Consider the following 21,199-nt stretch of genomic DNA (forward strand, 5'->3'; position numbering starts at 1 on the left):
CAAGGAGACTTTTTGCGTGCAATGTAAATGCGAAAGGAGCACCTTGGACTCTGTTCTGGAGTGGATTGCCCAAATACCCAGTAATCCTTCACTGTCCCTTTTCTGTATTGACGCCTGAGTATCGATCATCATGCAAGGTGCGCTTGGGGCATTACCGAAAGCAAAAAAAAATATTGCAATAGATGGGAAACGTGCATCGGCAACATGTCCAGAACTTAAAGGGGCTCAAAATCACGTGTCCCTGACTTCCTCACCAGCGCTGCAAGGAGACTTTTTGCGTGCAATGTAAATGCGAAAGGAGCACCTTGGACTCTGTTCTGGAGTGGATTGCCCAAATACCCAGTAATCCTTCACTGTCCCTTTTCTGTATTGACGCCTGAGTATCGATCATCATGCAAGGTGCGCTTGGGGCATTACCGAAAGCAAAAAAAAATATTGCAATAGATGGGAAACGTGCATCGGCAACATGTCCAGAACTTAAAGGGGCTCAAAATCACGTGTCCCTGACTTCCTCACCAGCGCTGCAAGGAGACTTTTTGCGTGCAATGTAAATGCGAAAGGAGCACCTTGGACTCTGTTCTGGAGTGGATTGCCCAAATACCCAGTAATCCTTCACTGTCCCTTTTCTGTATTGACGCCTGAGTATCGATCATCATGCAAGGTGCGCTTGGGGCATTACCGAAAGCAAAAAAAAATATTGCAATAGATGGGAAACGTGCATCGGCAACATGTCCAGAACTTAAAGGGGCTCAAAATCACGTGTCCCTGACTTCCTCACCAGCGCTGCAAGGAGACTTTTTGCGTGCAATGTAAATGCGAAAGGAGCACCTTGGACTCTGTTCTGGAGTGGATTGCCCAAATACCCAGTAATCCTTCACTGTCCCTTTTCTGTATTGACGCCTGAGTATCGATCATCATGCAAGGTGCGCTTGGGGCATTACCGAAAGCAAAAAAAAATATTGCAATAGATGGGAAACGTGCATCGGCAACATGTCCAGAACTTAAAGGGGCTCAAAATCACGTGTCCCTGACTTCCTCACCAGCGCTGCAAGGAGACTTTTTGCGTGCAATGTAAATGCGAAAGGAGCACCTTGGACTCTGTTCTGGAGTGGATTGCCCAAATACCCAGTAATCCTTCACTGTCCCTTTTCTGTATTGACGCCTGAGTATCGATCATCATGCAAGGTGCGCTTGGGGCATTACCGAAAGCAAAAAAAAATATTGCAATAGATGGGAAACGTGCATCGGCAACATGTCCAGAACTTAAAGGGGCTCAAAATCACGTGTCCCTGACTTCCTCACCAGCGCTGCAAGGAGACTTTTTGCGTGAAATGTAAATGCGAAAGGAGCACCTTGGACTCTGTTCTGGAGTGGATTGCCCAAATACCCAGTAATCCTTCACTGTCCCTTTTCTGTATTGACGCCTGAGTATCGATCATCATGCAAGGTGCGCTTGGGGCATTACCGAAAGCAAAAAAAAATATTGCAATAGATGGGAAACGTGCATCGGCAACATGTCCAGAACTTAAAGGGGCTCAAAATCACGTGTCCCTGACTTCCTCACCAGCGCTGCAAGGAGACTTTTTGCTAGAAATGTAAATGCGAAAGGAGCACCTTGGACTCTGTTCTGGAGTGGATTGCCCAAATACCCAGTAATCCTTCACTGTCCCTTTTCTGTATTGACGCCTGAGTATCGATCATCATGCAAGGTGCGCTTGGGGCATTACCGAAAGCAAAAAAAAATATTGCAATAGATGGGAAACGTGCATCGGCAACATGTCCAGAACTTAAAGGGGCTCAAAATCACGTGTCCCTGACTTCCTCACCAGCGCTGCAAGGAGACTTTTTGCGTGGCAATGTAAATGCGAAAGGAGCACCTTGGTCTCTGTTCTGGAGTGGATTGCCCCAATACCCAGTAATCCTTCACTGTCCCTTTTCTGTATGACGCCTGAGTATCGATCATCATGCAAGGTGCGCTTGGGGCATTACCGAATGCAAAAAAAAATATTGCAATAGATGGGAAACGTGCATCGGCAACATGTCCAGAACTTAAAGGGGCTCAAAATCACGTGTCCTGACTTCACTCCACCAGCGCTGCAAGGTGCAAGGAGACTTTTTTGCGTGCAATGTAAATGCGAAAGGAGCACCTTGGACTCTGTTTCTGGAGTGGATTGCCCAAATACCCAGTAATCCTTCACTGTCCCTTTTCTGTATTGACGCCTGAGTATCGATCATCATGCAAGGTGCGCTGGGGCATTACCGAAAGCAAAAAAAAATATAGCAATAGATGGGAAACGTGCATCGGCAACATGTCCAGAACTTAAAGGGGCTCAAAATCACGTGTCCCTGACTTCCTCACCAGCGCTGCAAGGAGACTTTTTGCGTGCAATGTAAATGCGAAAGGAGCACCTTGGACTCTGTTCTGGAGTGGATTGCCCAAATACCCAGTAATCCTTCACTGTCCCTTTTCTGTATTGACGCCTGAGTATCGATCATCATGCAAGGTGCGCTTGGGGCATTACCGAAAGCAAAAAAAAATATTGCAATAGATGGGAAACGTGCATCGGCAACATGTCCAGAACTTAAAGGGGCTCAAAATCACGTGTCCCTGACTTCCTCACCAGCGCTGCAAGGAGACTTTTTGCTAGAAATGTAAATGCGAAAGGAGCACCTTGGACTCTGTTCTGGAGTGGATTGCCCAAATACCCAGTAATCCTTCACTGTCCCTTTTCTGTATTGACGCCTGAGTATCGATCATCATGCAAGGTGCGCTTGGGGCATTACCGAAAGCAAAAAAAAATTATTGCAATAGATGGGAAACGTGCATCGGCAACATGTCCAGAACTTAAAGGGGCTCAAAATCACTTGACGCGTTGCAACGAGACTTTTTTGCGTCAACTGCAAATGTAGCACAATACAAAAAGCAGCACTGGAGCTAGCTTAGTTTAAGATAGATAAGTACAAGCTTTAGCGTGGGGGACCGCGCTTCATCAGGTACAAGGTGTGAACTTCGCGTATAGAAAGATATATAGAGTTTATCAGACACGACAAGAACTGGTGGGGGGTTGAGGGTAACCTCTGAAAAGGAATACCGAAGAGAAACAACTGGAACGTTACCAGCTTTTCACTATTTGACTCTCGGGGGTCAACGCGGTGGGAGGGGAGGAAAGCAGAGCCTCTCATAATGGACACCAAGGTCAAGGTGACTCATCTTACCTGAAGGCAACCTCCAAAAGTGTGAGAAATAGGTGAGACTGTATGAATGGAAGGGTAGAGTACGTGTGCGAAGTGAGAAAAAATGTGCAATTCAGAGGTGTTTTGAGCAGCTAAAGGAAGGTGTACGTATCAAAAATTAAATCAATTGATACAAGGATCCAGGGCTGAGATATAAACCCCGGGGTTGAAGGGATATAAGTTTGAATATTAGAAATGATTCCTCATTTTTACGTTTAATATCGGTGCTGAATCGTGATTCTAAAATAATAAAATTTTAGGTCGTTTTCAAAGTTGTGGTCAGGAAGGTTGAAATGGATGGATACTGGACATTGACCATTGTTACGAATATCAAAATCAAAAATCAAAATCAAAAATCAAAATCAAAATATTTTTATTTTGAGCTTTAGGTACACATGATAGGTGTGGGACAGCGAGGACAAAGCCTGTGCTGCTGTCCCGAACATGATAGAACACAGCAATAAACGCACGTCTTGTGGGCCTACCGGGTTATAACCAGTTTGTAAACATAAACTATCATAACAAAAAAGTAAAATTGCAAGAGAGAGAAAAAAAAGTGATATCTGCATCAATTACGCGCAAAAATAACTTTGAGATACCACAAAAAAGGGGAGACACTATATATCTATATCGATTAATACACAAAAGGATAGAACAAGGCTGACGTCGATCCTATCACATGTCCGACAAAATGAAGACCTTCAAGTGTTTTTTAAAAGCTGGGAAATTATTCGTTTGTCTATATTGTAATGGGAGTGCGTTCCATAGCTTTGGACCTTTGTACCCCATTTTTTGTAGTCCAACGTTAGTCCTTTGTTGTGGCACTCTGAGATACATATCATCTCTTCTTAAACTGTAAGAGCAGGTAAAATACTCCAACTGAACCACGGAGGAAGTATGCTTTGAATAAACCGTACGGTGCATGAATAGTAGCACCTTGTATTTGAGTAACTTAAAAATGTCCATGACGGATAATACGGAGAATGCAAAGGAAATCGATTGTCCCGGTTCTATTCTCAGTATTACTCTCAAGGCGCGTTTCTGCAATACCAAAAGAGGTTGGAGAACACTCCGATAAGTTAAACCATAAATTTCCAATGCATAATGCAGATGTGAATGAACTAGTGCATAATAAATTTTAAGAAGAATATTAACAGGAAATAGTGATGCCACTTTCGAGAGCGCCTGAAGGCCTGCCAGCATTTTTCGTTTCACGGCATTTACATGGTGTTGCCATGTGAGGTGTTCATTTAGTGTCACCCCTAGAAACTTCACTGAGTGGACGCGAGAAAGTGCATGGGAATCAAAGTGGACTTGTAGGTTTTCTAAATCTACTAGCCTCTGCGCTGGGTGGAAGACCACATAATTTGATTTAGTGAAATTAGGTACTAACCGGTTCAAGGACAACCATAGTGATAGTTTGGATAGAATTCTATTCGCTTCTCGATATAGAGTTTCTGGTGTATCTGCGTCAACGAATAGATTGGTGTCATCTGCGTAAAGGGTGCAGTCTGTTGATAGAAACTCAGGGAGATCATTTACGTATATCGAGAACAGAAGTGGGCCCAAGATCGACCCCTGAGGAACACCCATTGTGCACTCGACAAAACTTGACTGGACTTTTCCAATCGTGACATATTGTTTTCTACCTTTCAAATAGCTGCTGATTAATTGAAGTGGTAAACCTCTTATCCCATATCTTTCAAGTTTCTGTAACAAGATATCATGATTAATAAGGTCAAACGCCCGTGTTAAGTCCACAAAGATATACCCATCGTTAATCTTTTTGAATCAATGCTTTCTCTAATCCTCTCAATTACATTGCCTAGGGCTAATTCTGTGGATCTACCCTTCCTAAATCCAGATTGTGAGTCGGACAAAATATTATTATTTTCAAGATAAGATGTCAGTCTGCGCGAGATTAGCGTTTAAACTATCTTGCTCAATACTGAAAGCACTGCCACGGGCCTATAGTTCAGAACAGAACGCCTGTCACCCTTCTTGTATATTGGTATTATTTTCGCTTTTTTCAGTTCTCTTGGAAAGATGCCTTGTTGGAAGATATCGTTTATAATATCAGAGAGAACCCTAGAAAGATAGTGGCGAAATTCTTTTACAAGCGCAACTGACATTTTATCATGGCCTGTTGATTTTTTGCTTTTAAGGCTTATGATGACCGCTTCAGCCTCTGCCTCACAGGTTGGTTCAAGATAAAATGTCTTAGGGTACCTCTCAGGTAGCATCAGTTGGATGTCCCTTGGGGGAGGTATGTATTGTACTTGATCGTTAATGTTAGAGAAACAGCTGTTAAACATACTACAAATATGCACTGTACCGTTAACTGCGTTACCATCAGCATCTACCACGGAGGAAATATCATTAACCTGAGCTGCCTGATTTAGTGCCGTATTAATCATATTCCAAATTTTCTTTTGGTCGCCCTTACAATCAGCTACAGATCGAGAGAAGTATTCCTCTTTTGTTCTCTTGAGCACTTTTCCGAGCATATTATTATATTTTTTGTAGCGATCACACAAAACAAGATTTCCTGGGTTACATCGATGTTTCTTATACAAATTATTCTTATGTTTTATGGATCGTAATATAGCTGGGGTAATCCACGGCTTCTTTATCGTACTTCGCTTAGAAACCAGTATCTGACGTGTGGACTTTGCGATAATAGTTTGCAAGATAGACATAAAAATTCTAAATTTCTCTTCCACATTGCCATCATTAGGCATAGACCATGCCTCCTCGGCCATATACCGTTCAACGAGCGAGAAATCAATATTAGATCGTTCAATAACTGGAGAATTAGTGTCGTCATATGATTTAATGGACATGTAGATGAGCTCGTGATCACTAATATCGCAGGCAGCTACGCCATGATTCAAATTATCTTCCTTCAAGTTCGTAAGGATATGATCTATCAGTGTGCCATTGAGTGTTCCAAATCTTGTGGGTGTGTCTATTACCTGTTGAAACCCATAGTTACTACAAATCTCCTGGTATGCGGCCATACTTGTACCATCATTCAGTAGTTCAATGTTGAAGTCACCAAGTACAACTGCGTTATACCTTTGAGACCAGATATAGTACATGACCCTTTCAAGTTCACCCAGAAACTGTACAACCTATGTATGGGGTGACCTATACACACATCCAATCAAAAGTGGTCGTGCTGCAAACATCGATGCCTGAACTCCACGATGTGAGAGCATATGCGAGCTACTTGGGATTTCAATAAAGATACTTTCACATAGCGGAATGTTAAACGATACATCCGCCCGACGCATATATGATACTTCGTTCTTTATGTATAGAGCAACACCTCCGTGGCCTCCATTTTGGCGGTGGGAGAACTCAGTAGCATAGCCCTGAATTGCATAAAATGAATCCCTTGAATCATTCAGCCACGTTTCACTTATGGCTATAAGTGATGTGTTGTTTTTCAAAATTTCAGAAACTAATACAGCCAGTTCTTCAAAATGCTTATTTATGCTTCTTATATTCAAATGAATAGCAGATAATCTTGTGTTGACAACTTCAGCTAAGTCATCCAGCAAAATACAGTTCATAAGTCAATCACAATAAAAATCAAATCAAAACGATAACAAAAAAAATAGTACAAAGAATACAGAGAAAATGCAACTGAGCAGCCCAACCTACAGCACTGCAAGGTCGTCCGTGTGAGCTACTCGATGGGTTTTTCCACCTTCGTGCTGTTTAATAAAGATCCTGCCATTTCTGACCCAGACATATGCAAACTGCTTTTCTTTTGCAAACGCCCGCGTTTGCCGCAAGAATTGCTTATTATAGGCAGATAGATTTTCGCAAATGAACGTGGAGTTGATGAGGGCATCGTTTTCGCTCTGGTGCTTTCGAAGTTTCCCTGAATTCTTTAGCCACGAGTCTCTTGTTTGCCGATCTTTAAACCTGATGAGTATTGCGGGCTTTGAGCTTTCTACTTTACTTGGAAGACGATGGGCGGCTTCACTATCTGTCGAAGATATCAAGGGTACGCCTATCTGTGTCGCAATCTTGTTGATTGGCCCAAAAATATCTTCCCCTGACTCAAAGGTTACGCCACGAATTTCTATATTAAGGCGACGGCTGTACTGTTCCAACTCATTCAAGGAAAGGCTTAGCAATTTTATATCGGCATCTCTTCTTTTCAACAGCTATTCGGCCTCTGTTAAACGCTCATTTTGGGAAGTGAGTTCCGCCTCGTTGCGGACCACACGGCTTGCTAGCGCGTCATATTTTGCAGATAAACTTTCAACTTTCCTTTCTAGTGAGTCCATTTTTTCTAAAGCCAGACTCATCTTTTGCCCGTTCTGACGGATTTCTGACAGGAGACTCGCTAACGTAGGTTCCCCCATGGAAGTTTTTGGTCCCCTTTTTTCACTGGTTTGACATGTAGTACAAGTCCATTGACTGCGTTCTACATCAGTGAAGGCTTTCAGGGTCGTTTTTGTCACGTTTGAACATTTTCCACAGTGATATTGATTTGTACATTTAGAGCAACGAATAGCAAAGGCATCATTCTCAATATTCAACATGCACGAGAAACACAGTTCCTTATCACAGGAAAACATGTTTGATAGGTGATGTGCAGTCTTGTGGGGGGAACACACATACACAAAGATATTAGGCTGTTTGCTCACCTATAACAATGCAAGAAGGTTGAATAAGAACATTCGTGACTGGAGACCCCACAAGACTGCGAAGAATGGCTGCTCCGTGGGCGCTTAAGTACGATGTCGCTGCATGTCGATTGCAGTGTTGGAAGCTGATAGCAGACACGTGTTGTTCGTACCTGGCTGGAACATAGCTTGACGGTGTTCAGAAGAAGTGTTGGATCACCTTGACTTAATCCTTTTCCGCAGCTGCTGATGTATGCTATAACAATGCAAGAAGGTTGAATAAGAACATTCGTGACTGGAGACCCCACAAGACTGCGAAGAATGGCTGCTCCGTGGGCGCTTAAGTACGATGTCGCTGCATGTCGATTGCAGTGTTGGAAGCTGATAGCAGACACGTGTTGTTCGTACCTGGCTGGAACATAGCTTGACGGTGTTCAGAAGAAGTGTTGGATCACCTTGACTTAATCCTTTTCCGCAGCTGCTGATGTATGCTATAACAATGCAAGAAGGTTGAATAAGAACATTCGTGACTGGAGACCCCACAAGACTGCGAAGAATGGCTGCTCCGTGGGCGCTTAAGTACGATGTCGCTGCATGTCGATTGCAGTGTTGGAAGCTGATAGCAGACACGTGTTGTTCGTACCTGGCTGGAACATAGCTTGACGGTGTTCAGAAGAAGTGTTGGATCACCTTGACTTAATCCTTTTCCGCAGCTGCTGATGTATGCTATAACAATGCAAGAAGGTTGAATAAGAACATTCGTGACTGGAGACCCCACAAGACTGCGAAGAATGGCTGCTCCGTGGGCGCTTAAGTACGATGTCGCTGCATGTCGATTGCAGTGTTGGAAGCTGATAGCAGACACGTGTTGTTCGTACCTGGCTGGAACATAGCTTGACGGTGTTCAGAAGAAGTGTTGGATCACCTTGACTTAATCCTTTTCCGCAGCTGCTGATGTATGCTATAACAATGCAAGAAGGTTGAATAAGAACATTCGTGACTGGAGACCCCACAAGACTGCGAAGAATGGCTGCTCCGTGGGCGCTTAAGTACGATGTCGCTGCATGTCGATTGCAGTGTTGGAAGCTGATAGCAGACACGTGTTGTTCGTACCTGGCTGGAACATAGCTTGACGGTGTTCAGAAGAAGTGTTAGATCACCTTGACTTAATCCTTTTCCGCAGCTGCTGATGTATGCTATAACAATGCAAGAAGGTTGAATAAGAACATTCGTGACTGGAGACCCCACAAGACTGCGAAGAATGGCTGCTCCGTGGGCGCTTAAGTACGATGTCGCTGCATGTCGATTGCAGTGTTGGAAGCTGATAGCAGACACGTGTTGTTCGTACCTGGCTGGAACATAGCTTGACGGTGTTCAGAAGAAGTGTTAGATCACCTTGACTTAATCCTTTTCCGCAGCTGCTGATGTATGCTATAACAATGCAAGAAGGTTGAATAAGAACATTCGTGACTGGAGACCCCACAAGACTGCGAAGAATGGCTGCTCCGTGGGCGCTTAAGTACGATGTCGCTGCATGTCGATTGCAGTGTTGGAAGCTGATAGCAGACACGTGTTGTTCGTACCTGGCTGGAACATAGCTTGACGGTGTTCAGAAGAAGTGTTAGATCACCTTGACTTAATCCTTTTCCGCAGCTGCTGATGTATGCTATAACAATGCAAGAAGGTTGAATAAGAACATTCGTGACTGGAGACCCCACAAGACTGCGAAGAATGGCTGCTCCGTGGGCGCTTAAGTACGATGTCGCTGCATGTCGATTGCAGTGTTGGAAGCTGATAGCAGACACGTGTTGTTCGTACCTGGCTGGAACATAGCTTGACGGTGTTCAGAAGAAGTGTTAGATCACCTTGACTTAATCCTTTTCCGCAGCTGCTGATGTATGCTATAACAATGCAAGAAGGTTGAATAAGAACATTCGTGACTGGAGACCCCACAAGACTGCGAAGAATGGCTGCTCCGTGGGCGCTTAAGTACGATGTCGCTGCATGTCGATTGCAGTGTTGGAAGCTGATAGCAGACACGTGTTGTTCGTACCTGGCTGGAACATAGCTTGACGGTGTTCAGAAGAAGTGTTAGATCACCTTGACTTAATCCTTTTCCGCAGCTGCTGATGTATGCTATAACAATGCAAGAAGGTTGAATAAGAACATTCGTGACTGGAGACCCCACAAGACTGCGAAGAATGGCTGCTCCGTGGGCGCTTAAGTACGATGTCGCTGCATGTCGATTGCAGTGTTGGAAGCTGATAGCAGACACGTGTTGTTCGTACCTGGCTGGAACATAGCTTGACGGTGTTCAGAAGAAGTGTTAGATCACCTTGACTTAATCCTTTTCCGCAGCTGCTGATGTATGCTATAACAATGCAAGAAGGTTGAATAAGAACATTCGTGACTGGAGACCCCACAAGACTGCGAAGAATGGCTGCTCCGTGGGCGCTTAAGTACGATGTCGCTGCATGTCGATTGCAGTGTTGGAAGCTGATAGCAGACACGTGTTGTTCGTACCTGGCTGGAACATAGCTTGACGGTGTTCAGAAGAAGTGTTAGATCACCTTGACTTAATCCTTTTCCGCAGCTGCTGATGTATGCTATAACAATGCAAGAAGGTTGAATAAGAACATTCGTGACTGGAGACCCCACAAGACTGCGAAGAATGGCTGCTCCGTGGGCGCTTAAGTACGATGTCGCTGCATGTCGATTGCAGTGTTGGAAGCTGATAGCAGACACGTGTTGTTCGTACCTGGCTGGAACATAGCTTGACGGTGTTCAGAAGAAGTGTTAGATCACCTTGACTTAATCCTTTTCCGCAGCTGCTGATGTATGCTATAACAATGCAAGAAGGTTGAATAAGAACATTCGTGACTGGAGACCCCACAAGACTGCGAAGAATGGCTGCTCCGTGGGCGCTTAAGTACGATGTCGCTGCATGTCGATTGCAGTGTTGGAAGCTGATAGCAGACACGTGTTGTTCGTACCTGGCTGGAACATAGCTTGACGGTGTTCAGAAGAAGTGTTAGATCACCTTGACTTAATCCTTTTCCGCAGCTGCTGATGTATGCTATAACAATGCAAGAAGGTTGAATAAGAACATTCGTGACTGGAGACCCCACAAGACTGCGAAGAATGGCTGCTCCGTGGGCGCTTAAGTACGATGTCGCTGCATGTCGATTGCAGTGTTGGAAGCTGATAGCAGACACGTGTTGTTCGTACCTGGCTGGAACATAGCTTGACGGTGTTCAGAAGAAGTGTTAGATCACCTTGACTTAATCCTTTTCCGCAGCTGCTGATGTATGCTATAACAATGCAAGAAGGTTGAATAAGAACATTCGTGACTGGAGACCCCACAAGACTGCGAAGAATGGCTGCTCCGTGGGCGCTTAAGTACGATGTCGCTGCATGTCGATTGCAGTGTTGGAAGCTGATAGCAGACACGTGTTGTTCGTACCTGGCTGGAACATAGCTTGACGGTGTTCAGAAGAAGTGTTAGATCACCTTGACTTAATCCTTTTCCGCAGCTGCTGATGTATGCTATAACAATGCAAGAAGGTTGAATAAGAACATTCGTGACTGGAGACCCCACAAGACTGCGAAGAATGGCTGCTCCGTGGGCGCTTAAGTACGATGTCGCTGCATGTCGATTGCAGTGTTGGAAGCTGATAGCAGACACGTGTTGTTCGTACCTGGCTGGAACATAGCTTGACGGTGTTCAGAAGAAGTGTTGGATCACCTTGACTTAATCCTTTTCCGCAGCTGCTGATGTATGCTATAACAATGCAAGAAGGTTGAATAAGAACATTCGTGACTGGAGACCCCACAAGACTGCGAAGAATGGCTGCTCCGTGGGCGCTTAAGTACGATGTCGCTGCATGTCGATTGCAGTGTTGGAAGCTGATAGCAGACACGTGTTGTTCGTACCTGGCTGGAACATAGCTTGACGGTGTTCAGAAGAAGTGTTAGATCACCTTGACTTAATCCTTTTCCGCAGCTGCTGATGTATGCTATAACAATGCAAGAAGGTTGAATAAGAACATTCGTGACTGGAGACCCCACAAGACTGCGAAGAATGGCTGCTCCGTGGGCGCTTAAGTACGATGTCGCTGCATGTCGATTGCAGTGTTGGAAGCTGATAGCAGACACGTGTTGTTCGTACCTGGCTGGAACATAGCTTGACGGTGTTCAGAAGAAGTGTTGGATCACCTTGACTTAATCCTTTTCCGCAGCTGCTGATGTATGCTATAACAATGCAAGAAGGTTGAATAAGAACATTCGTGACTGGAGACCCCACAAGACTGCGAAGAATGGCTGCTCCGTGGGCGCTTAAGTACGATGTCGCTGCATGTCGATTGCAGTGTTGGAAGCTGATAGCAGACACGTGTTGTTCGTACCTGGCTGGAACGTAGCTTGACGGTGTTCAGAAGAAGTGTTAGATCACCTTGACTTAATCCTTTTCCGCAGCTGCTGATGTATGCTATAACAATGCAAGAAGGTTGAATAAGAACATTCGTGACTGGAGACCCCACAAGACTGCGAAGAATGGCTGCTCCGTGGGCGCTTAAGTACGATGTCGCTGCATGTCGATTGCAGTGTTGGAAGCTGATAGCAGACACGTGTTGTTCGTACCTGGCTGGAACATAGCTTGACGGTGTTCAGAAGAAGTGTTGGATCACCTTGACTTAATCCTTTTCCGCAGCTGCTGATGTATGCTATAACAATGCAAGAAGGTTGAATAAGAACATTCGTGACTGGAGACCCCACAAGACTGCGAAGAATGGCTGCTCCGTGGGCGCTTAAGTACGATGTCGCTGCATGTCGATTGCAGTGTTGGAAGCTGATAGCAGACACGTGTTGTTCGTACCTGGCTGGAACATAGCTTGACGGTGTTCAGAAGAAGTGTTGGATCACCTTGACTTAATCCTTTTCCGCAGCTGCTGATGTATGCTATAACAATGCAAGAAGGTTGAATAAGAACATTCGTGACTGGAGACCCCACAAGACTGCGAAGAATGGCTGCTCCGTGGGCGCTTAAGTACGATGTCGCTGCATGTCGATTGCAGTGTTGGAAGCTGATAGCAGACACGTGTTGTTCGTACCTGGCTGGAACATAGCTTGACGGTGTTCAGAAGAAGTGTTGGATCACCTTGACTTAATCCTTTTCCGCAGCTGCTGATGTATGCTATAACAATGCAAGAAGGTTGAATAAGAACATTCGTGACTGGAGACCCCACAAGACTGCGAAGAATGGCTGCTCCGTGGGCGCTTAAGTACGATGTCGCTGCATGTCGATTGCAGTGTTGGAAGCTGATAGCAGACACGTGTTGTTCGTACCTGGCTGGAACATAGCTTGACGGTGTTCAGAAGAAGTGTTGGATCACCTTGACTTAATCCTTTTCCGCAGCTGCTGATGTATGCTATAACAATGCAAGAAGGTTGAATAAGAACATTCGTGACTGGAGACCCCACAAGACTGCGAAGAATGGCTGCTCCGTGGGCGCTTAAGTACGATGTCGCTGCATGTCGATTGCAGTGTTGGAAGCTGATAGCAGACACGTGTTGTTCGTACCTGGCTGGAACATAGCTTGACGGTGTTCAGAAGAAGTGTTGGATCACCTTGACTTAATCCTTTTCCGCAGCTGCTGATGTATGCTATAACAATGCAAGAAGGTTGAATAAGAACATTCGTGACTGGAGACCCCACAAGACTGCGAAGAATGGCTGCTCCGTGGGCGCTTAAGTACGATGTCGCTGCATGTCGATTGCAGTGTTGGAAGCTGATAGCAGACACGTGTTGTTCGTACCTGGCTGGAACATAGCTTGACGGTGTTCAGAAGAAGTGTTAGATCACCTTGACTTAATCCTTTTCCGCAGCTGCTGATGTATGCTATAACAATGCAAGAAGGTTGAATAAGAACATTCGTGACTGGAGACCCCACAAGACTGCGAAGAATGGCTGCTCCGTGGGCGCTTAAGTACGATGTCGCTGCATGTCGATTGCAGTGTTGGAAGCTGATAGCAGACACGTGTTGTTCGTACCTGGCTGGAACATAGCTTGACGGTGTTCAGAAGAAGTGTTGGATCACCTTGACTTAATCCTTTTCCGCAGCTGCTGATGTATGCTATAACAATGCAAGAAGGTTGAATAAGAACATTCGTGACTGGAGACCCCACAAGACTGCGAAGAATGGCTGCTCCGTGGGCGCTTAAGTACGATGTCGCTGCATGTCGATTGCAGTGTTGGAAGCTGATAGCAGACACGTGTTGTTCGTACCTGGCTGGAACATAGCTTGACGGTGTTCAGAAGAAGTGTTGATCACCTTGACTTAATCCTTTTCCGCAGCTGCTGATGTATGCTATAACAATGCAAGAAGGTTGAATAAGAACATTCGTGACTGGAGACCCCACAAGACTGCGAAGAATGGCTGCTCCGTGGGCGCTTAAGTACGATGTCGCTGCATGTCGATTGCAGTGTTGGAAGCTGATAGCAGACACGTGTTGTTCGTACCTGGCTGGAACATAGCTTGACGGTGTTCAGAAGAAGTGTTAGATCACCTTGACTTAATCCTTTTCCGCAGCTGCTGATGTATGCTATAACAATGCAAGAAGGTTGAATAAGAACATTCGTGACTGGAGACCCCACAAGACTGCGAAGAATGGCTGCTCCGTGGGCGCTTAAGTACGATGTCGCTGCATGTCGATTGCAGTGTTGGAAGCTGATAGCAGACACGTGTTGTTCGTACCTGGCTGGAACATAGCTTGACGGTGTTCAGAAGAAGTGTTAGATCACCTTGACTTAATCCTTTTCCGCAGCTGCTGATGTATGCTATAACAATGCAAGAAGGTTGAATAAGAACATTCGTGACTGGAGACCCCACAAGACTGCGAAGAATGGCTGCTCCGTGGGCGCTTAAGTACGATGTCGCTGCATGTCGATTGCAGTGTTGGAAGCTGATAGCAGACACGTGTTGTTCGTACCTGGCTGGAACATAGCTTGACGGTGTTCAGAAGAAGTGTTGGATCACCTTGACTTAATCCTTTTCCGCAGCTGCTGATGTATGCTATAACAATGCAAGAAGGTTGAATAAGAACATTCGTGACTGGAGACCCCACAAGACTGCGAAGAATGGCTGCTCCGTGGGCGCTTAAGTACGATGTCGCTGCATGTCGATTGCAGTGTTGGAAGCTGATAGCAGACACGTGTTGTTCGTACTGGCTGGAACATAGCTTGACGGTGTTCAGAAGAAGTGTTAGATCACCTTGACTTAATCCTTTTCCGCAGCTTGCTGATGTATGCTATAACAATGCAAGAAGGTTGAATAAGAACATTCGTGACTGGAGACCCCACAAGACTGCGAAGAATGGCTGCTCCGTGGGCGCTTAAGTACGATGTCGCTGCATGTCGATTGCAGTGTTGGAAGCTGATAGCAGACACGTGTTGTTCGTACCTGGCTGGAACATAGCTTGACGGTGTTCAGAAGAAGTGTTGGATCACCTTGACTTAATCCTTTTCCGCAGCTGCTGATGTATGCTATAACAATGCAAGAAGGTTGAATAAGAACATTCGTGACTGGAGACCCCACAAGACTGCGAAGAATGGCTGCTCCGTGGGCGCTTAAGTACGATGTCGCTGCATGTCGATTGCAGTGTTGGAAGCTGATAGCAGACACGTGTTGTTCGTACCTGGCTGGAACATAGCTTGACGGTGTTCAGAAGAAGTGTTGGATCACCTTGACTTAATCCTTTTCCGCAGCTGCTGATGTATGCTATAACACTGCAAGAAGGTTGAATAAGAACATTCGTGACTGGAGACCCCACAAGACTGCGAAGAATGGCTGCTCCGTGGGCGCTTAAGTACGATGTCGCTGCATGTCGATTGCAGTGTTGGAAGCTGATAGCAGACACGTGTTGTTCGTACCTGGCTGGAACATAGCTTGACGGTGTTCAGAAGAAGTGTTGGATCACCTTGACTTAATCCTTTTCCGCAGCTGCTGATGTATGCTATAACACTGCAAGAAGGTTGAATAAGAACATTCGTGACTGGAGACCCCACAAGACTGCGAAGAATGGCTGCTCCGTGGGCGCTTAAGTACGATGTCGCTGCATGTCGATTGCAGTGTTGGAAGCTGATAGCAGACACGTGTTGTTCGTATCTGGCTGGAACGTAGCTTGACGGTGTTCAGAAGAAGTGTTGGATCACCTTGACTTAATCCTTTTCCGCAGCTGCTGATGTATGCTATAACAATGCAAGAAGGTTGAATAAGAACATTCGTGACTGGAGACCCCACAAGACTGCGAAGAATGGCTGCTCCGTGGGCGCTTAAGTACGATGTCGCTGCATGTCGATTGCAGTGTTGGAAGCTGATAGCAGACACGTGTTGTTCGTATCTGGCTGGAACGTAGCTTGACGGTGTTCAGAAGAAGTGTTGGATCACCTTGACTTAATCCTTTTCCGCAGCTGCTGATGTATGCTATAACAATGCAAGAAGGTTGAATAAGAACATTCGTGACTGGAGACCCCACAAGACTGCGAAGAATGGCTGCTCCGTGGGCGCTTAAGTACGATGTCGCTGCATGTCGATTGCAGTGTTGGAAGCTGATAGCAGACACGTGTTGTTCGTATCTGGCTGGAACGTAGCTTGACGGTGTTCAGAAGAAGTGTTGGATCACCTTGACTTAATCCTTTTCCGCAGCTGCTGATGTATGCTATAACAATGCAAGAAGGTTGAATAAGAACATTCGTGACTGGAGACCCCACAAGACTGCGAAGAATGGCTGCTCCGTGGGCGCTTAAGTACGATGTCGCTGCATGTCGATTGCAGTGTTGGAAGCTGATAGCAGACACGTGTTGTTCGTACCTGGCTGGAACATAGCTTGACGGTGTTCAGAAGAAGTGTTGGATCACCTTGACTTAATCCTTTTCCGCAGCTGCTGATGTATGCTATAACACTGCAAGAAGGTTGAATAAGAACATTCGTGACTGGAGACCCCACAAGACTGCGAAGAATGGCTGCTCCGTGGGCGCTTAAGTACGATGTCGCTGCATGTCGATTGCAGTGTTGGAAGCTGATAGCAGACACGTGTTGTTCGTATCTGGCTGGAACGTAGCTTGACGGTGTTCAGAAGAAGTGTTGGATCACCTTGACTTAATCCTTTTCCGCAGCTGCTGATGTATGCTATAACAATGCAAGAAGGTTGAATAAGAACATTCGTGACTGGAGACCCCACAAGACTGCGAAGAATGGCTGCTCCGTGGGCGCTTAAGTACGATGTCGCTGCATGTCGATTGCAGTGTTGGAAGCTGATAGCAGACACGTGTTGTTCGTATCTGGCTGGAACGTAGCTTGACGGTGTTCAGAAGAAGTGTTGGATCACCTTGACTTAATCCTTTTCCGCAGCTGCTGATGTATGCTATAACAATGCAAGAAGGTTGAATAAGAACATTCGTGACTGGAGACCCCACAAGACTGCGAAGAATGGCTGCTCCGTGGGCGCTTAAGTACGATGTCGCTGCATGTCGATTGCAGTGTTGGAAGCTGATAGCAGACACGTGTTGTTCGTACCTGGCTGGAACATAGCTTGACGGTGTTCAGAAGAAGTGTTAGATCACCTTGACTTAATCCTTTTCCGCAGCTGCTGATGTATGCTATAACAATGCAAGAAGGTTGAATAAGAACATTCGTGACTGGAGACCCCACAAGACTGCGAAGAATGGCTGCTCCGTGGGCGCTTAAGTACGATGTCGCTGCATGTCGATTGCAGTGTTGGAAGCTGATAGCAGACACGTGTTGTTCCTACCTGGCTGGAACATAGCTTGACGGTGTTCAGAAGAAGTGTTAGATCACCTTGACTTAATCCTTTTCCGCAGCTGCTGATGTATGCTATAACAATGCAAGAAGGTTGAATAAGAACATTCGTGACTGGAGACCCCACAAGACTGCGAAGAATGGCTGCTCCGTGGGCGCTTAAGTACGATGTCGCTGCATGTCGATTGCAGTGTTGGAAGCTGATAGCAGACACGTGTTGTTCGTATCTGGCTGGAACGTAGCTTGACGGTGTTCAGAAGAAGTGTTGGATCACCTTGACTTAATCCTTTTCCGCAGCTGCTGATGTATGCTATAACAATGCAAGAAGGTTGAATAAGAACATTCGTGACTGGAGACCCCACAAGACTGCGAAGAATGGCTGCTCCGTGGGCGCTTAAGTACGATGTCGCTGCATGTCGATTGCAGTGTTGGAAGCTGATAGCAGACACGTGTTGTTCGTATCTGGCTGGAACGTAGCTTGACGGTGTTCAGAAGAAGTGTTGGATCACCTTGACTTAATCCTTTTCCGCAGCTGCTGATGTATGCTATAACAATGCAAGAAGGTTGAATAAGAACATTCGTGACTGGAGACCCCACAAGACTGCGAAGAATGGCTGCTCCGTGGGCGCTTAAGTACGATGTCGCTGCATGTCGATTGCAGTGTTGGAAGCTGATAGCAGACACGTGTTGTTCGTATCTGGCTGGAACGTAGCTTGACGGTGTTCAGAAGAAGTGTTGAATCACCTTGACTTAATCCTTTTCCGCAGCTGCTGATGTATGCTATAACAATGCAAGAAGGTTGAATAAGAACATTCGTGACTGGAGACCCCACAAGACTGGCCGAATCGAATTTATGGCCGTAGAGTTGGCCGGTTTTAGAGGCCTCCCCAATGTATTGGACATTGCATTTGTAGTAGAATATTAAATAACATACATTGGATGAATTACAATGGAGGGATTGGTGTATATGGAAAATAAGTCAGAAACTGTGATTGGTGCAATAGTACACGATAGGATAAATTTACAAGTTTGGCGGCGCGTGCCACCGCATGAATAACAACCGGGCTTGTTCTGAGCCATGCAAGAATAAGTGAGAATATTACGTATTGTAGTGGATCTGCGGAAAGCAAGTTTTGGAGGGGATGGGAATATTACTTTCAACTTATCGTCACCATGAGGGAAATGAAGGTGTCGTTTAAGACTGGAATTAGTATTAACGAGTGTCTTATGATATCTGGTGGCGAGAATTCCTTCATCTTTGTCATTTTTGGGTTTAGGAGTGAATAGAGACGCCCTGTCTACTGCGGAAGATTTAGCGAAAGAGGCATGAACGACTTGAGCGGAATAATTTCTTTCTTCAAAGTCAGAGGACATTTCTTGAGCGTATTTAATAAAATCATCATTTTCTGAACAGATTCGCTTAAGGCGTAGAGACTGGCCATATGGTATATTTCTTTCTTGGTTGTTGGGATGGTAGCTGCCATAGTGAAAATATTGTTCTTATCAATAGGTTTCTTGTAGAGGTTTTAGGTAAGCCGACGAGACTTGAATGAAACAGTCGCATCAAGAACGTTGATTGATGATGTAGAATAATTACATGCGAATTTGATCATGTCATGGATAGAATTGAAAAGATAAAAAAAACGTTTGCAAAGTTGACCCTCCACCAGACCAGTCAATAAAGGTGTCATCAATGAATCGAAGGGAAATGAGCGGTTTAAAGCGGAATGAATCCATCGGTAAAGTTTCGAAGTGACCCATAAATAAATTGGCGTAATTGGGGGAAACGCGAGAAGCCATGGCGTTTCACAAAATCGAGGAATGCTGTATGTATTATTGGAAGATTTGAAGGCGGGGGAGAGCGTGCTGATAAATAATGTGATACGGTTGGCATCAAACGATATCGCGCAGACGCCTTTCGCTCTACGCCCCCGGACTGTGATCAAGTGACGAGGGCGAAGCGTGGCGATGCCTGACGTGCGGTGCCTAATGCTCGGGCAAGCGAGGAAATTTGGGTTGGACTGCAGACCAGCCTGAACCACTCGTGCAGCTAGCGCACTGTGCGACCAAGTCTTATATCAAGGGATCAAAGGTCCGCATTGCTCGCGCATGAGCCGGTTCAATGGGACGGTTGCCACAGCGCTGTCCAGATATTTGTTTCTCAGCAATATCACATTTCGTGTCAAATGATGCTGACGGTAGATAAACGAATGATGCTCGCCGTCTGCATTTTTTTTTTTACACCGGGGCAACAACCACTCGTTAAACGATCGATTCCTTTGCCCTCACAGATACCTGGAGTTCATTGAAACAAATCCAGATGTCGGAGAAGACTGGGTCGGTGACCTTGATGCGCCACTGGGCGGTTTCTCCTGGAGGTACGGAGCTGAGAAGGAGACTACAGGAATGTTGATGTGGAGCAAAGTCTACAAGATCAAAACAACGAAATACGGTACCGTGGCTGTGGTACTGCTGGATACGGAGGGATCGTTCGACCACACGTCTACAACAGGAGGCAACACAACCATCTTCTCGCTTAGCGTACTCGTGAGCTCGGTCCAGGTCTACAACTTGATGAAGATGATTGACCAAAGTGACATGCAGCATTTGCAGGTAACAGTACTATGTATTTTAAACACAACTGCGTTTACAAGTGGACTACGCAGTTTAGGTGAGGCATGGTATGTAGCCCCGTAAGCGGTGCTAAGAGTAAACACTGCTTGGAGACCACGCATTCCATGTGGGCTGTATAAGGACCGCCGTGAGAGAACGTTCTCGAGATGTTGTAACCTGTCGCAACCGTGCCACGTGTGCGCAAGCAGGTGTCGAAGGACGAACTTCTCCAACGCAGTACGAAGCCGCACTGCTGGCTCAATTGGTAGTACTAATCCGAAGGTTTGGATTCGAACGCGGCCGAAGATGCTAGTAACACATGGAATTTTAAATATGGTGTGCCGTATGCTCAAATAATGGTGCACGTTAAAGGGACGTTCGAATCTAGAAGCTCAGCTATGAAATATGCACCACTATGTACAGCATCGGCACAGAATGCGTTTGGCTAGTTTTTGGTGGGAAAATAACTTACGTGTGAAATGAACGAATTTTAAAGGTCAGGGCTCTCAATGCTGTGCTCCCATTGGTGGTGTAAGATACAACGTCTTCGCCCTTTTCCAAGGCGGGAATTCAGGGATGCTCTCACTATGCGGCGTTTGCAGTTTTTGTGTGTTTCATCGAATAAAAATCGCACTGCGGCACTATTTCCCGTGGGATTTGGCGATACCGTGCTCGGTGGTAAACAATAGTGAGTTTTAGTATACCGTTGATAAGGTTATTGTGCCTATCGGAACCAATCGCAGTGGTGCGTGACTCAGAATCTTGTCCACTGATTGGTTCCGGTTGATACGGTTCGACGCTAGCCACGTTATCAACGGTCTGCTAAAACTCTTTAATGAAATCAATAACACCGGTCTTCTATCATACGCGACCGTCCGTTTAACAAACCCT

The 21,199-nt window shown here is 45.6% G+C and overlaps 1 protein-coding gene across 1 annotated transcript in view; it reads left to right on the forward strand.

Moving 5' to 3' along the window:
- LOC135395808 (atlastin-2-like) overlaps positions 1 to 21,199 on the forward strand; it is a 105,780-nt gene that overhangs the window by 49,213 nt on the left and 35,368 nt on the right. Inside the window, exon 3 of the mRNA XM_064626900.1 lies at positions 19,987 to 20,308. Within this exon, the coding sequence (XP_064482970.1) occupies positions 19,987 to 20,308 (322 nt within the window). The remainder of the gene's footprint in view (positions 1 to 19,986; positions 20,309 to 21,199) is intronic.

This window comes from Ornithodoros turicata, chromosome 1 (assembly GCF_037126465.1).
Source record: "Ornithodoros turicata isolate Travis chromosome 1, ASM3712646v1, whole genome shotgun sequence".
Classification (NCBI taxonomy): domain Eukaryota; kingdom Metazoa; phylum Arthropoda; class Arachnida; order Ixodida; family Argasidae; genus Ornithodoros; species Ornithodoros turicata.